We start from the raw sequence: 18311 nt of genomic DNA, 5'->3' as shown, positions 1-18311 counted from the left end.
ATTGCCCACCAATTGCCCCAGATGTTGGCTACGATAGCACTTGCTGTCGCGCCCTATCCTTGCCACCGAGCTGGTATAGCTCAATCAGCGTGGCGAACACTTGCAGATGTCATCACGATTTGGGTTCCGCTTTCACATGAGCCACAATTTTTGGGTGTTACATTCACTTCACGCTAGATTTTTGTTTTGCTGTAAAGTTTATTTTTGTTTTATTCCGATTAAATTCTTGTGTGATTTATGCGACATAGAAATAAAGTTGCCTTTAACACTTTGGGAAATCGTTTGAAAGTGCTAAAATTGCTGTAGTTGAAATATTTCTATAACAGACAGGAAGATTTTGTTATCGTTCCGGAACGTAGTGGAACGTTTTGAATGATTGGCATATTGTCGCTAAACTTAAATATAGAGGCGCTGCTTGTTTATAGATGATACTTTCAGCAAGAGCTGTCAAATCGGTAGGAAAATTTCTAATTAATCCACCTTTTCAACGATTTCTTATGAAAACGGGCAAATTCATTTGAAAAATCATAGAAGTTGAAGAAAAAGTTTTTACTCGAAGGCGGTAATGTTGATCTTAGTTCATTATGCGAAATCTACCGTTTATTCAGAATAGAGCATTAAACTTGGTTTGATACCATTTTTCAAATGTCTGGAAATAACAAATAAAATATCCGATATAAATAGTACTCGATTGCTATACATTCTAGTCCTCGAGAAATCAACGTTACACTGGTTTATCTTTAAAAAAATGTTGATCCGAAAAAACCTAACCTAACCCAATTTCACACATTTCTGAAGATTTTCCATGTTTAATCGTAGTTTACACTAAAAAAAGTAGTAGTAATCATTTTGAAATCGATTTTCTTCTACTCCGAGTGTACTTCTATTGCTAATATCTATTTTTATTCTTGAATAAACGATAAAAATGTTGCAAATCACTACTGCCGAAAGAAAGAATCTCCTTTTCTTGGTGTCGCTACCGGTAAATCAGCTTTGCAACAATTTGCCAATCGCGGCGAACAGTCGAGTAGGTGGCAGTAGTGTTTTCAACGTATAGCAAATTTGAAATTTACACAGGATTCTGAATTTACCGAATTAATTTTTGATTCTTGACTCCATCAATTATATTATTACGGAAGAAGACGAATCGTGGCGATGTTTTCAGTATCAGAAGGGAAAATGGACTCGAAGACACAGTAATTCTGCGGCATGCAGCCACGCTCCTCAACATAGAGCCAAAGTGGTTTGAAAAACAATTTCTACGCTCTATGGGAACTTGTACCGCACCCGTTATATTCACCATATCTGGACCCTTCTAATTGTCCACCTCTTTTCATCGACGAAACACGTACTGACTAAGCAACACTCCAACTTTTCGAGGGTGTACGAAAATGGCTCAATGAATGGATAATAGCGGCCCTTACACGAGTCATTAAAAATGTCTTTACTAAGAAATAATATCATTTTATTGAACGTGTATGGTGCAGTAATAACGAGTTTTCTATCAAATTTCAAATACATCATTACTTAGTCATCATTAAAAATGACAAAAATAATTCCCGTGTAAGGGCCGCTACTGAGAGGCGAATATTTTTTTATGATGGTATCCGTCAATTGGAAAAGAGGTGGTCAAAACTTTTCATTCTTAAATGAACATTCAAAACTTGTGAATCCTGGAACTACATGGATGAAAACTTACAGAAACATTCAAAATTCAAATTTAATCGGTACCATTTTTATTGAACATGTTTTCTGTAATTTATTGGTTTTAAATGCTTTTCGTCTGTTGTACTGAGCATAAGTTCAAAAAACAACTTAATTATAACTTATTACAAAAACGAACTCGTGAATTAGGAAAACTAATGGATAAACTATTGGTTGCTAGCCTGAGTAATATGTCAACACACCAGCACACAACAAATCAAGACGGTCAGGATAATACAAGTTCTGTCACCAACGAATACTTAGTTCAGTTTAGATGTTCAAAAATAGTGTAATCGGGCAGTGATCGCTGCCGTACACCTCCGAACGAATCACGTTATCGACCACTCTGCTGTTCAAGCGTTCCGAGATGATAAAATAATCTAGCCGCCATCCAACATTTTTCGATCGTGCATTACCCATGTAAGACCAGAATGTGTAGGCGCCTTTCTGATCCGGATACAGTTGCCGGAACGTGTCGACGAAGCCCAACGACAGTAGCTTAGTCATACCATCTCTTTCTTCCTGGGTAAAACCTGCATTCTTCTTGTTGGTCTTGGGATTAGTCAAATCGATTTCTTCGTGTGCAACGTTCATATCGCCACACACGATTACCGGCTTCTTGGAGTCTAAATCTTTAAGATACTGTTGGAACTTTTCGTCCCATCGTAACCGCTTCGGCAAGGTGACCAATTTCCTTCCCGCGTTAGGAACATACACACAAACCAGATAGAATTTCTCGTACTCAGCTGTCAGCAGCCGACCGTCAACATCCTGCTCTTCATCACATAATCCGTAGTAAACATTGATCGGCATTTTCTTGGAGTAGATAGCAACTCCGGCATAACCGCCTGGTTTGCAGAGCCAGTACGGATGGTAGCCCTTGATGTGACGTGCCGCATCCGGTAGCTGCTCTTCGGTACATTTGGTTTCCTGCACGCAGAATATGTCGGGTTTTTCATGCTCTACGTACTCGAATGCACCCTTCTCGACTAACCCCCGAAGACCAGCCACATTCCAACTGGCAATTTTATAGTTGGAATTCTTACCCAGCAGTTCAAAGTTTATCTTGGAGAAGTCATTTGCCGATTTGTTCATCTTTGGGGCGGCAGGTTTCTTTTCAGATTTCGATTTCTTCGCTTTCGGTTCGACTGCACTCGGTTTCGCTTCTTCATCGTGCTCCAGTGGTTCTTCCGCTTTCTTCTTTCGGCGTTGGGTTACTGGAATAGGGGAAACGAAAAAAAGAAGGTTCAATTAAGACAATCAGCACCAGCCCCATACAAATGCTTACATTCACGGAATTTCTGCAACAAAGTTCTTTTGCGACCGGACATCGTCGGTCGTTGGAATTCGAATCTTTCGAATTTTGTCACTGATAATTGCTAGATCGAGCTGGTCTAGTACGAAATTGTATGTTTTGATTCGATATTCAAAGAAGTTGACATACGCGTCTACGTAGGCAAGTCAAAAAGTCTGCAAACCGGGAGAACCTGTTTGAAGAATTTTTTTTCTCTATTAGCATTTTCGCATATGCATAGTACAGCTGCTGATAAGTCAACATTGCAACTTGAAAGGTTTCGGTAGTAGAACCACAGAGAACAGACGTCCAACTCGAGCGTTAAAGCGCCTCGATACACATTCAATTTGTTCGTCAATCTGAGAACAGAATTTTGTCCGATTAAAAGATCCGTAATTTTAAAATAAATTCAGTACGATTTCCAAAAGGATTCCGATTCAAGTGCAAGAACCGATCATGACTAGAAATTGGTTGTTGCGCCTGAATCGAATCCAGTTAGAAATCGTTGATTTTTTTTAAATTTCGTATCTTTTAATCGAGCACAATACCGTTTCGACTAAGATTTACGAAGAACTGTCCGTAGAACTGAGCGTGGATTGGAGCCTTTAGGATTCAGTTAAAGCAGATTCTGTCAGCTTGGAGCGAACTAAATCTTCAGTTCAGCAACGCCATCGCACGGCATCACATTCAACATAACATGTCAATTGTATGGATGTGCAGTGCTGCTATTTTGACGCGCACGAATTTGACATTTCTCTCCCCTACTTCTATGTACGAGATTCTATGCGGACTCGCTTGAGGGCGCCATGCTCGCAAAAAAGGATGTTGCCAATAATTTGCTCGGGAAACGCGAGAGCTGGATATCTTGTTAATATGATGTCTTTGGTTAAAGGCATGTCGAATTAGCTGAGGAATTTGACTGCTCTGCTCATATGACCGACGATCCTCTACGGACACGAAGCATGGATCATGCTCGAGGAGGATCTGCAAGCACTTGGAGTTCCGAGCGACGTGAACTAAGGACGATCTTCGGCGGTGTGCAGGAGAACGGTGTGTGGTGGCGAAGAATGTACCATAAGTTCGCTGCACTCTACGGCGATCCCAGCATACAGAAGGTGGCCAAAGCCGGAAGAGTACGGTGGGCAGGGCATGTTGCAAGAATGCCGGACAACAACCCTGATAAACTGGTTTTCGCCACAAATCCGTTTGGAACAAGAAGGCGGGGAGCGCAGCTGGCAAGATGGGTGGACCAGGAAGAACATGATCTGGCGATCATTGGGCGTGATCGAAAATGGAGAGCGGTAGCCACAAACCAAGTACACTAAGGTCTTTTTTATGCGGTTTTTTTATGCGACTTTTTTATGCGAAGTTTCAGAGTTATGCGGTCTCTTGTCGTGAATACAACTTACTTTACTATGGGGTGCCTTTTTAAAATTTGCCCTCTGAGAGAGTAATAAGTTTTTGATCGTGAATATCTCTTGTTGTATCTAACGAATCAACATAATTTTTGCTACACGCCATCGGAAATATGATCACAATTTTATGATAAAATTATCAGCTGTGCACACTTAAATTGGATTACCGACATCAGCTGTTCAAATCTCGGTAGGTGATTTCATCGGTAAAATTCACGTTTTATCACTGCGGTACCTTGAGGTACTGCTGTCAAAAAATGTTCTTTTGTGCTGATACATCAGTAGAATGGAAAAATTCGGTAGTTCGGCTGTTCAAAACTCGTCAAAAGAGGCAAGATTTACCGAACGAAATTAAGTGTGTGTGACATAATCTCAAATAATTCAAAATGAAACTTTTCTGAAATGTTTGGTATAAACGAGTATCAAAAAGGATAATCCATAAGGCGCGTTTGCCTTGCTCATATTTTCAAAGCTCATAGCTCAGGGATCTGTGAAAGGATTTATATAATATAACTACCAATAGAATCGAAATTTTTCAACTTAAACGTGTATAGCAAAAGCATTAAAGTATTTCAATAGTACACTATTGAAAAACCTGTTTGATTTAACCCATGTCAACACCAGCCAATCAGAATGCGTTCTGAGGAAGAAAACAGAATATCTACTGCTGTACAACAAATCGTTCGAAAAAAATGTTCCGAAAAGTGGTGAATATCGTGGTGAGTTCCTCAATTTGGTCCTTTTGAATGCTAGAAACGAATCCCTACAGCATATTGATAGTTTCTTTCAATAAATTATGCAAATCGTTACAAATAGGACAATGATATCGGAACTATACCAAAAAGAGTATCTCCAGAAACGAATTTTGCTGTTCATTCGATCCCACGTCCATCCCGTAATGTTTTGGCCAGATTTGGCAAGCTGTCATTACAGCAAAATCGTTCAAGAATGGTATGCTGAGAAAGGGTTTGTTCCGAAAAACCTTAACCCACTCAACTGCCCCCAGTTCCGCCCTATTAAGAAATACTGGGCAATCATGAAGAGGAGACTCAAGGCAAAGGGAAAGGTTGTCAAAGACATCAATCAGATGACGACCTGGTGGAATTAGATAGCTAAAACGATAGACGAAGAAGGTGTGCGCCGCCTAATGAGCCGTATTGCAGGAAAAATTCGAGAATTCCTTCGAAATCGTGACGAATAATTTTATCCGTATTTTTTCTTAAAAGTTTGAAGAAAACGCTACATTCGTATAAAAAAGATCTTGAATTCAATAATGAATAACTGAAATATAGGCAATTGTCTTTGTTCCAATTCTATCTGAAGCAAGCTTTATTGTGTGTGCCTAAATTTCCTAGTTGACTTTTCGAGAGAAAAAAATTAAACGCGTTTTTCTGAAAACCAATTTTTCGAAGTCCGTGAACACGATCCTGCAAAATCTACTGAACCGATTCTTTTCAAACTTGGAACATACTTTTTTCATGATATAAAATGCCTCCCCCCTACGTTTTTGAAATTTTTCCATTTTCATATTAAGGAAGTAAGATAATTTTTTTCTGATTAAATATTATTAAATAAATATTTGAGATTTCATCAAAAGCCTCTAAAATAAAGAAAAACGTGATTAATCCACCTAGCAGTGAGATGATACCTTTTTTTTATCAATACGCATGTGTTTTTGCATGGATATTCTTAGGTGTTTTAGTTCTCATGACATTATTTTAATTATCGTCGTTTTAAACGGCAAATTGAGATTTTAATCACTCATTACCCTGTAATACCGAAACTGCAAAACATATCGAATTTCAATCTTAACGTGTGACAATCTATTGAACATTCCATGAGATGTCGAAGTAAGTTCCACTTTAGAGTTTTTCGTAATTATTTATGGTACTTCCAGAGCCGGTATTCAGGAATTAGCATAGCCCAAAATAATTCGAATGGCCATAAATTATTACGCCAAACAATTTACATGAAATTTATAAACTCATCATCTGTAATTCCAGAATCGGATAAAATTCACCAATTTTGTATGGGACCTTAAGTCCTGTAATATTTGTTTTTGAAGTTCGATTTGGTCTTTTTTGAGAAAATGATTGAGCTTTGAGAATCGATTCGATACTGGAACCGGAATTCTAAAATCGGTGTAGCCGAAATCAGTTAAATTCACCTGAGGAGTGTGTAGACATCTTTGAGAAATTGTAGTGCGAATTAAAATTTGGGGGTACATTCCGAATCCAAAAACGAATACCGCTCAAACTGAAATAAATTTATTTGGTAATCGACTATCCAAATCTGCAAACCCGATAAACCTGATTAATTTATGTGAAATGGACATTTTTATACTAATCACCCTGCATTTTCTAAACCAGAAGTCGGATCTGACTAAAAAGTAAGAGGTTTTATAGGATTTTAAGACCTCTCATTTGAATCATAGATGATTCTTAGATTTCATTTGAATCTTAGATCGGTTCAGCCATCTACGAGAACAATTAATTGCATTATTTTAATTTCGTTTCACATATCATCCTGTGGTTCCGCAATCAGAAGTCGGATCCAAACGTAATTCAGGAACCTTGTTTGGGAGTATACGACTTTTCATATGAATCTGAGTTTGTAGAAAACGGTTTAACCATCTCCGAGAAAATTGAGTAAAATTATTTGTCACACACGCATTTGCTGATCTCGACGAACTGAGTCGTATGGTATAAGGAAGTCATGTTCTTCCAGCATTTATTGCTGTAAATAGTTTAAATCAATATAATTATGGAATTACTCCCAACTCGATAATGCTGGTATCATCTGGTTTACATATGTCATATTCGAACGATTATGTTTCCAAAAACAAACCGTGCTAAAATCGGTCCGAGGCAAAATATCATGCTGTACACAGTCTTTTGGGTACTTAGAAACAAATGTATGTAACAGTATAAAAAATCGTGTTTTATGTTGCTCCCAAGTATTGCTTTTTCATACAGCGCTCAAAATTCCTTCTACTGGAATAAGGCTTACACAAAAATATCGATATCTCCGTTAAAAATGGACGGATTTTAACAATCTATGGCTTGTTGGATAGGTATTAGCGAGCGAAATCTAAGTCTGGAAACATATTCTGTTTTCAAGGTCAAATGTGACAGATACTGTCAAAAAACTGAAAATTTAGACATAAAACTTCGTATAACTCAAAAAGTAAACATCCGATCTCAAAACCATTCAATAGCGTTCTGGGTGACGGGGAGACCTTTCATTTGCGACTAGTTTGATCAAAATCGGTCCAGCCATCTCTGAGATCTCGACCTCTTAGTTGACAACACACATACAGACACACACACACAGACATTTGCTCAGTTCGTCGAGCTGAATCGATTGGTATATGACATTCGGCCCTCCGGGCCTCGGAAAACTTTTCGAAATTTTGAGCGAATTCTATACCTATTTTTTATATATATAAAAAAAGGTAAAAACTATTTACAAAACTCACAAACTACCGTGTGATACTCCCACTGCGATACTGCTTTAGTAAAAAAGCCCTCGGACCGCGGCAAGGTACAGTATCATGCCGAAGGAGTTGAGGTTTCCTTTTTGTAAATTGAAAGGTTAAGCGAATATAAAGCATTGTTAGTTCGATTTATTTTGTATTCATTACATTAGTAACAGTTAGTTAAGTCACATTAATTAATTTGCGTGCGAGTAGTTTGGATTTTCGCAACGAGCGAGTAGGGATGGATATCGATACTGCGATACTTCAAGGTATCGATACTTCAGATTTTTAGGATCGATACCGTTCAAAGTGGTATCGCGTGGTATCGATATTTTCATGGTCGATACTAGCTTAAAGTAAACAGCCCACTCTAATAGTCAATCAAAGAGCAGCCAGTGAAACCAAAAGCGCCCATTCTATCTAGCAACCAAAGAAATGTATAAATGAAAAAAATATACTCTCAGTAAGATCATTCCCATTGTTAGAATGATTTCTGATGTAAGTAAGTATGTATTGAAGTTCTGTAAGAGCATATAATGTAAAGTAATCCAACTATCAAAACTTATATAATTTGTTCTAGAAATTAAAAAAACACAGACTTCCCTTATATACCAAGCACAACAGATGAGGAGACGAAAAAAATAGATGGCATACGCTCGAATTTGAAGGTTTTTCAAATTGCTGTAATGAATCGACGATTTAGAGAAAAAGGCGGGTGGATAATGTCAGAGACATAACTGGATGTCGTGGATACGAAATCAACTGACATGTTCCTTAACACTTCCGAATATCAATTAGTTGATCATTTGTTTAAAATTGTATGTAGAATTTGAAACGATGCACCTAAACTAAAGTACAGATTAGTTACATTTAACATTCTGAAACACAAATATTATGAAATAACCAGTATAGTTCTTTATATTAAAGTAATGGTGGCTCTGAAAAGAACCTTTTATGAAAGCGTTTGTGATTAAGAGTGATGAGTTGAATTCGAATTCCGATGGATGCCACTGACTTCCGTCATCTAACTCCAGGCTGAACTGTTGTACGTGGGTGCGATACTGATATGGTTGGTGTAGGTGTAGCGTTTAAAACCGATTATAATCTTCCAATAAAGAAAACATTAATTCGCTGGGTTGATCAATGATACTATCCCGGATTATTTCGTATTCTAACATAGAATTTGTTTTTCCTGATAACATTTTTGCGTCTTTTCAAAAAAGTCTTTCAGAAATTTTGTAACCGATTCCAGTACCCTCTGGAATGGTTGGCCAAATGATTAGTTTATTCAAATTGATGCGTTTTAGTAAATCTTGCACATTTCAGATTGTTCCAGAACTGTTCCCATATACATTTTTAGTTTTTTTAGATAGAATACCCCAAATGGCAAAACCGATTTACCCCAAGGCTATCTGGAATAACACCGGAGTTTTTGGACCATATCAACACCGATTAGGGCAGAATGAAATTAAAGAATACCCGGTTTTTCTGGCACCAAATGCATCAAGATCGGTCAATTTATTCAGTAGTTACAAATTTTTGAGAAAAAAATCGATGAAAATCCCAACCCGAGCGTTTGAGTGTTAAGAATGTCTGGAAGAGGGTCGGTTCTTTGTTTTCTATAAGAGCCGTTATCAATTTCATGGATTATTTGATCATCGTAATCTTTTTTGTCCATAATAACCACTGTATTTCACTTATCGGCCTTTATATAAAATACAGGCTTTTCCCGCCACTCTTTCATTAATACTTTCCCTTTTAAATGTTGTTCTTTTATTGGAACGTTTTCAATGACTTCAGCTGCAATCGTTCTGACGTCAATAATTTGTGAAAAGGGTAGATTACAGTTATTGAAACCCGTTTCTACGCCTATAATAACTTGGTCGAGATTTAATTTAGGAAGAAGCTCTTTTTGTTCGTCGGTGAAAATCTGATATGAACGATTGACCAAGAAGTCATCCAGAATTTGTATGGAAGATTTTGGGGGTCGGTCTTTAGACTGTATGGAACGTAAATTCTCAAATTTCTTTTCCGTTTCCGTTGGGACTCTCATTCCTATACAAATTTTACTTTACTTAAGAAAGTCAAAAAAACCAAGGGGGTTTTGGGCTAATTTTAAATAAAGATTATAGCATTCTAAAGTTTTCACGTTTAGAATGCATTTTTACTTTCAAAATTTCATTGAAAATGTTTGTTTTGAATGTTTTTTGGAACAGAATTTCCTATTTTTACTTTGCAGCAAGAAGGAATTAAACGAAATCCACTACATTTTTCCAAAAACGCAATTTTCTTCCTCATACTCATAAATTTGCCGGGCTTTTTTCAAAATCCAACTTTTGAAGCATTGCCCAACAAAAAAGCAAACTGAACAAAGGGCTGATAAAATAAAAATTTAAATCTCCAATCCGTGGAAATCGTTCTGCCAGTTGAACTGACCAAATGTATGAATTATGCAAGCATTTCCCTTTTTCACACAAAGTGCACAAATCTAATCAAACTGTTCTAGATTTGCATTAAACTGAGGATAGTTACCTTCGATTTGCGAGCAAGAAATCCTAATAGTTCTTTAGAACTTTTAGAGCCATTAGAACGGCTGATTTTGTGTGATGCTCTCCACCGTTGTCCTCTTTTCGTTGTTTTTTCACCAATGCAAACGACTGGCAGCTGTGACGTAATCGCTTTTGTCGGAAGCGAAACTAGCTTTGCAAACGACACACAATACATCTGCTCGCAGTGGCGATAGAATTAAAACTGATCCAATTTTTGTTAGGAGCTTTCTTTTTACGTGATTTCGTTTGTAGCTTTTTCACTAATGGGCGGTCCTAACGGCTATAAAAATAGCCGCATACAGAATTTTAATGTCGATTATTTCATTTTGGATTTGCACTTTATTGAAAGAAACTATCAGGATGCTGTACGGGATTTATTCCAGCCTTTCAGAAGGACCAAATTGTGGAACTCACTACTATATAAAGCACTGTTCGAAACATTTTTCTCGAGCGATTTGTTGTACAGCAGCAGATATTTTGTTCTCTTCCTCAGAACGCGTTCTGATTGGCTGGTGTTGACATGGGTCAAATGAGACAGGTTTTTCAATAGTGTACTATTGAAATACTTCGATGGTGTTGCTATACACGCTTGAGTTGAAAAATTTCGATTCTATCAGTAGTTAGATTATATAAATCCTTTCACAGATCACTGAGCTATGAGATTTCAAAATACGAGAAAGGCAAACGCGCCATATGAATCCTCTTTGATACTCGTTTATACTAAACATTTCAGAAAAGTTTAATTTTGAATTATTTGAGATTATGTCACCCAACTGAAAATGTTATCATAAAATTGTGATCACATTTCCGATGGCATGTAACAAAAATTATGTTGATTCGTTAGATACAACAAGAGATATTTACGATCAAAAACTTATCACTCTCTCAGAGGGTAAATTTTGAAAAGGCGCCCCATAGTAAAGTATGTCGTATTCACGACAAAAAAACTTGACATATGATCAGACAATGCCCGGATATAAAGTGGGTAAAACTTTAGTCTCAAGCCGGTGAAGTAATACCGTAATAATAATAACACGTTTTCGTTCGGCACGTCAGAAAAGACATTGAACTCCGTTGCAAAACAAGAAGTGTTCTGTAAGTAGCAGAAACTTTACGTCTGCTTAGCGTTTCAAATTAAACTTCCGAGTTTAGCACTAAGCAGTTCAATTTGAACTGCTCTGCACTGATGAGTCAAAGACGAAACGTAAAAATAATAAAAACGGTTATGTGCCCTAGCACAATTTTTTTTCCTTTGTGTTGTCTGGAGTAAACAGACTGGCTAAAATCATGGTTGATCCATCTCGCCTCTGCCGTCTTTTGTTCGGTTTTGTACCGTTATTATTTGGTTGTATGTCAAATTATCATTTGTTGTTATACTTGTAGTTTGATGTCCTTTATGAAATTGCAGATTTGTTTCATGCTTTCTTCGCAATTTTCTAGGAAAACTGTTTCTAGTGGTTTCATGTGTTCTAATACTGTTTATTTGGCTCTAGTGTTGTTGTATTCTGGGCTGATGTAGAGTGCATGTTTTAGGTCTTCTCGTTCTAAGCAGATTTCGCAGCAATCATCATCTTCGAGGCGCCACAACGCCCTTCTTTCTCTCGTCAAGGTATGTCCAAAGCGATTACTGTTTAAAATTTTTATTTGATTATTCATTAGTGACAGATCCTTGAACCATATTTTCCTTTCAGGTGTTTTGAGTATTTCGTGGTGCCATCGTCCTTTAGTTTTTGATAGTGCCTTGTACACTTCCGACCAATCATACCAGATCTTCTTCTGGCTTAGAGCGAGTGCATCACCGAGTGTAATACCAATATGTTTCGTTTGTTTGTCATACGTTTTAGAGACTGCCGCTTGATCAGCTATTTCGTTTCCTTGAATGCCGGTGTGGCTGGGGATCCACTGGATTTTTAACGTCCCTCTGTCTTTCCATAGTTTTTCATTTTTGCGTGTTCAATTGCCTTGGCTATAGCTTGCAATTCTGCATTCATAATAGAATAGTTGTTGTTGATGCTCTCCGCGATTACTGAACGATCTCCTTCGTCATATATAGCCCATGCAGTTCCTCTGGGCGTCTTCGAGGCATCTGTATATATACGTTTGTGGTCCTTATACTTGGTTCCGTTTACTTCCTCAAAAAGTTTTTGCCACACTAGTCTACTATGTTCAGTTTTTTTGTATTCGTTTTCATTAATGGTAGGGTCCTCCAACTAGGTGATATGACTTCAGAGACGAAAACTCTGCTAATCATTTCTGATATTTTCAGTTGCATTGTATACGGGAGTTGTTTAAAATGTCATAAATTTTATTTTTGCCAGGAGCAAAAAAAGGTTTTTGTTCTTGCGAGTGTTTTTGAAATCTCTTCATCTTTGAGGACCATTTCATATCCTTCAAGGGTGTCTTGTGTAGAGGCCCTAGGCATCTTTACATTTTTGTTCTTTCTCCCTGGAAATAATGATTCATGAAATCCAATCCTTTTTCATAGAAAATCAGACCAGTCTTTTTGGTTGACCCTGACAGAGAGGTGTCGATGCCCTTCACTTTGTTCCATAACTGTTTGGTTGGGGTATTTTCGTCCACTCTCGAGATGAGATCTGCGACGTAGCGACGTTTTTCCTTGCGCACCATTTTTTTTAAGGTGGCTCTCGTTTTTTGCACTTCTCTAAAATTGGTTCGTGTTTTGTTCGCGTTATAGTCTTTTCAGTTTGAAATTATGTAAGAAGATTTTTCTACTGCGTCGTTGAAGATTTCGACCATTTCATTCGGGGAGTAAAGAAATTGGGGTCGAATTGAACTGAGGAGATCGACTACCTTTGATTTGTTGATCTTTTTTTGTGTTTTTCCACGGGAATGTTACTGTCAACTTTCAACCAAATGGAGCAGTGGATACTGCCATAATCTTCTTGCCGTACTTCCCAGGATGTTTTCCATGCAATATTTACCGAGACGAGTGTGATTCCCTGGCATCGGGTGCTTGTATGATAGTGGCTGTGCCATCGTAAGACATATAGGCACAAAATTTGGCTAACCCCTAAATGACCAAACCTGCATCGGCCAAAAATAGTCGAAAACACGTTTCCGTTCGGCATGTCAGAAAAGACATTGAACTCCGTTGCAAAACAAAAAGTGTTCAGTAAGTAGCAGAAACTTTACGTCTGCTTAGCGGTTCAAATTAAACTGCCGAGTTTAACACTAAGCAGTTCAATTTGAACTGCTCGGCATTGATGAGTCAAAGACGAAACGTAAAAATAATAAAAAACGGTTTTGTGCCCTAGCACAAAATTTGGCTAACCCCTAAATGAATAATATAATGTTTGCTTGATAGCGATCTAGAATTAACCTTCCATTTTAACCTTGCAGGAAAAAAAAACTGTTACATTTTGCATCCGAAAATCAAATTAGCTCCATAAAACCTAAATGGTAATCCATCAAAGCTAATGTTTAAAAATTTCAAACTTTGTGAGTAGTAGAAAGAATATTGTATCTCAAATGGCAGTCGGGAAGCCAATCAGGAATTGGAAGCGTAATCTCGATAATCGACTACTATGAACTGGACATGCAACGCGAATGCCTAAACAAATACCATCGAAACTGATGTTGGCTACATAGTGACTGAATTTACCATGGACTAACGGTAACAGATTCGACACTTGTAAGACTTGAATTGCACTTTTCTGTTTGAATATGAGCTTCAAGCAAAATCTATCAAATTAGGTGTTTAACGCAATTGTCACGCGGCGAAATTCCATGAATTGTTGGTATTTAACCTTTTCAACTCACCTCCGTTCACGGGTGCAGTATCATCATCCTTCCCTCCGGAAACCCGTTTGGTGGTATTTCGCTTCGTAATTTTAGCCTCCAGTTGTTGACCGTTGACTGAGTTGAAAGATAAAAATTACATCGATAAATATCATATAGTAAAGTTACATTCTACAGATAAACATAAAACTACGTAAGAAAAAATTGAAATTCTCAACATTACAGAAAAAATAAGTTTTAGATGAGTGGGCATGCAGGAGAAAGAAGCAGATTAGTGAAATTCCATGTACCGGGTTATGTTTTGGAACCTTTGTTTGTTGCTAGCTAGGGTAAGGAACAATTTCCCTTCACCGTGCACGGGCAGTAAGTAAAGTAAGGGAAGCATTCAGGAGCGTTCGAAACACGACAATAGTATACGACAAGTCAACAAAGTACACAATAAATAACACACAATACAATAATTTAGGACAAATTTCACTAACCTGGCGATCTTTCACGGTTTTTGTTTGCAAACGAATTGGTCTTATGGTTTTATGACGGTTTTGAACTCTCCGGTGATAGATTATCGTTAGACAAATTTCAAATTTAATTCGGTAGCGATGAAAAAAAGAAACTAACACAATCTAAACTAGTTCATGTTCACAGAATTACTTCTATCTTTATTGAATAAAATTTGTATAGCGACGTTACTTCAATTATAGTGTTAAAACCTTCAAAAGTGCGTATTTTGGTTTTGGTAGGTTAGTATTGTTTCTCGTTAGCTACTGCATTGTGGATTGGAGGAGTAATGTTTTCTCTCATCCTCTTAAAAACTATTTTAATATGACAGAGAATCTAGTGGCAATCTTCATAGCAGATCGAACGGAAAGGTAACTGGTATACTATGATGCATTTTTTTGGTAGCTGCAGCATTTCGCTATGCTTTGGCACTTGAAAAATGGGACTATGCTCGACGAGACAATACTGATCAAACAAAAGCTGAACTTAACAAACTTGTAGTTAGAAGGAAAAAGAAACCGACCGTTCCGTCGGTTGATAATTGTCGAACTAATAATAGAATTGATAAGGAAATATAAGAACGAATATAAAGTCATTATTTTTCCCCCACACGAGTGACGTGACACAGGGAGAAAAGGGGGCACTGTTTGTCGGGAAGGGGTCCAAAGGTCGTCTAGATTTAGTTACCCTCAGGTTCGGCCACTGCCTTTTTGCCGCGTCCTCGTTTGGCCGGTGCTGCCGGCGACTTTGCAGGAGATGCTGGTTCTGCATTGAAAAATAAACAAATCACGCGAGTGATCATTACAAATATCTAAATAAACCTACTTTCTTCGACTGCAGGAGCCTTCTTGCGCCCTCGTCCTGCTGCCTTGGGTTCTTCGCTTACGGCTTCCGGAGCTGTCTTTTTCGGACTTGCCTTTTTCGGTGTGGGCTCCTTTGCTGCCGGTTTTGACTTTTTCACTGGTGATTGTGCCGTTTCTTCCTCTAAATCGCATATGAAACCATCAACTTAAATAGCAAACCTTCAAACGATTTTACCGAAAATTACCTATTACTTCAGCCTTCGCTTTGCCACGTCCACGCTTAGCTGGTGCCGCTACAACTTCGGACACTGGTTCTGATTCGATAGCATCTTTCGAAGAAACCTTTCCTCGACCTTTACCTTTCACAGGTGAAGTAGTTCCGTTTTCGACTGTCGCTTTTCCTTTTTTCGACGGGACCGCTATTTCTTCCTCTGGTTCCTTTACATCGGCGGCCTTTTTACCGCGACCTTTCTTTGCTAGTGGCTCCGCCGCAGGTTCTTCTTTAGTACTGGCTGGTTTTCGTCCCTTTCGGCCTTTGGCTGGTTCTTCTGATGCCACTTGTGCTGCCTCTGCTAATGGATCTTCTTCCGCCACCACCGGAACAGCTGCTTTTCCTTTACGTCCCACTTTTTTCTTATCTTCGATTATATCGGCCGGTTCCGGAACCACAGTTTCCTTGCCGCTTTTTGCAGATTTGGCTGTTGCTTTCTTCTTACTACCACCATTTTTCACAGCTTCCATTTCAGCGTTGTTTACTTCAGCCGAGATTTCTTCGGGCTCAACTGCTTTCCTACCAGGACGACCACGTTTTGCCTTTGCTTCCATTTTTTTCGTATTAATTGGTGTTTCTAGAATAAGTAAATACAAGCACGTAATGAAAAATACCGCGTCTTTCGGTTTTCCATGTTGGGGCTCCGCCGCGGGGTGCAAAACGTATCCATCTTTGCTTACCTTTTTTCGAGAACACGCCAAATTTGATTCACGAAAAATTGCTGATTTGTAAGGATGCTCCCGAAACCACTAGTGCGTTTTAAGTGGAAAACGCTTCAGAAACAGAATAATTAGATACTGTCGCACTAATAGCACTAATGGATTTCACAAATAGCACGGCTTAACGGAGCAAAGGCCTTTGTTTCGTCTGTAAGTCTGATCAGAGTGCTGCGATTTTTGCTTCTTTCTTCCAGATGCCGGGTGGGAAAGAAAAGGCGCGTTCAACAAAAGAAGCAAACGAGAACCCGCAATGACAGCTGCCAACTGCCTGAAGAATGGCAACTGTGCTACGAGTGAGCTACGCTCATATAACAGTTAAATGAGTGCAAATCATGCTTTTTGAACAGACTACACTGAAAATCTTTTTTTAGTAGAAATTGCTCATTGCCGAGCTTTTCTCTTTAAATTTATAGGGTAACAGATGTATTTTGGCCAACTTTAGAATTGATTTCATTTTGGCCCACTTGGTAAAACTTTCCACCAAATGTCGTAATATCTTGAAAAACCCTTCCGCAATAGGTAATATAATGTAATTAACACATTAATGCACACATTGAGTCGTTGAACGAAATTTCGTCTGCTCAAGCGTTTCCCATTGACGAAATCATGATTGTTGGTGATTTTAACTTTCCCGGCTTAAATTGGTGTGACGGAATTTCCTTTGCTGACCCCGATCATCAACATTCCATGTTGGGGTCAGCACTCTGCTCGACGGGTACAATTTTAATTTGTTACGGCAGTTGAATAATGTCGTCAATGAGAACGGCCGAATACTCGACCTCTGCTTTTCCAGCAAATCTGACGTCGCACCCAGGATCAATGCTGCAACATTTCCTCTTGTCAAATCTGTTCGACATCATCTTCCGCTGCATATTATTCTCGAGACTAAACGTTCGTCCCACAACCGTGACGCACCTGCCATCATTAGCTATAATTTTAATACCGTTTTCTCTTGATGCCAAATCTAACCCAGTTTCCACCCTAACTGCTGTCAAACCGTTTGTTTGAAGCCAGTTTCAAACCTATTTTCAACGTTGTTGATCTGAAAATCGAGTCAGTTTCGAACTTGGTTTTTATATCAGGTTTACTCAAACCCCCGTTGCTAAGTGCGAACCCAACACAATTTCGTCAAAAGCGTTTTTTTTATGAAACTACCCTGGGTCAGTTTCAGTTTTCTCAAGCGAAAACGACATAAAAGAGCCGACTATAGTAGCATGACTGACTTCCTATCGAACATCAACTGGGATGGAATTTTTGACAACGATGATGTCAAAGCCGCTGTTCAAACCTTTTCTAATGTTTTGATGTAACACATGGATCAATAAGTCCCGAGACTAACAATGGAAACAACATTTATTTTGCAATTTTTTTTTTATTCATCAACATAATCACCTTTTAGGTTGATACAATGGTTCCAACGTTTTTCCAATTTTTCAATACCATGTTTTTAAAAAAAATTATCTTTCGCTTCAAAATAAGCTTCAGTTTCAGCGATGACCTCCTCATTTGAGCCAAATCTTTTTCCCTGGAACATTTTTTTAAGATGAGCAAAGCGCCAGTAATCACTGGGGGCTAAATCTGGCGAGTATGGGTTGTGGGGAAGCAGATCAAAGCCCAATTCGTTCAATTTCGCCATTGTATTCTTCGACTTGTAGCAGGGTGCACTTTGTTCCATCGAAAGCAATCGCGGCACCCACTTGGAAAAAAAACCTTTTTCATGCTCAATTTTTCATGAAGAATAGTAAATACACTTCCAAATGATATCTGTGTCATCTCAGCAATCTCACGGAGCTTCACTTTACGATCTTTCATTATAATTTT

General features: G+C 38.3%; 1 protein-coding gene across 1 annotated transcript; it reads right to left on the bottom strand.

Moving 5' to 3' along the window:
* Positions 1 to 1713: 1713 nt before the first annotated feature.
* Positions 1714 to 16717, bottom strand: LOC131430586 (recombination repair protein 1). The gene is made up of 6 exons (XM_058595670.1): positions 16452 to 16717; positions 15746 to 16348; positions 15523 to 15681; positions 15385 to 15462; positions 14221 to 14316; positions 1714 to 2921 (listed from the first exon to the last, which is right to left on the bottom strand). Exons 2-6 carry the CDS (start codon positions 16323 to 16325, stop codon positions 1975 to 1977), a joined length of 1860 nt encoding a protein of 619 aa, XP_058451653.1. The 5' UTR covers positions 16326 to 16348; positions 16452 to 16717; the 3' UTR covers positions 1714 to 1974.
* Positions 16718 to 18311: the final 1594 nt, after the last annotated feature.

Source organism: Malaya genurostris, chromosome 2, assembly GCF_030247185.1.
Source record: "Malaya genurostris strain Urasoe2022 chromosome 2, Malgen_1.1, whole genome shotgun sequence".
NCBI lineage: Eukaryota > Metazoa > Arthropoda > Insecta > Diptera > Culicidae > Malaya > Malaya genurostris.
This window is presented reverse-complemented; position numbering and strand designations above follow the sequence as displayed.

Bases quoted from the DNA above. Each gene is read 5' to 3' on its own strand.
- LOC131430586 (XM_058595670.1), bottom strand. From the start codon at position 16,325: ATGGAAGCAAAGGCAAAACGTGGTCGTCCTGGTAGGAAAGCAGTTGAG. The intron at 15,682-15,745 runs GTAATTTTCGGT...TATGCGATTTAG, and splicing joins AGCGAAGGCTGAAGTAATAG to AGGAAGAAACGGCACAATCA. The intron at 14,317-15,384 runs GTAACTAAATCT...CTTTCAACTCAG, and splicing joins GGCAGTGGCCGAACCTGAGG to TCAACGGTCAACAACTGGAG.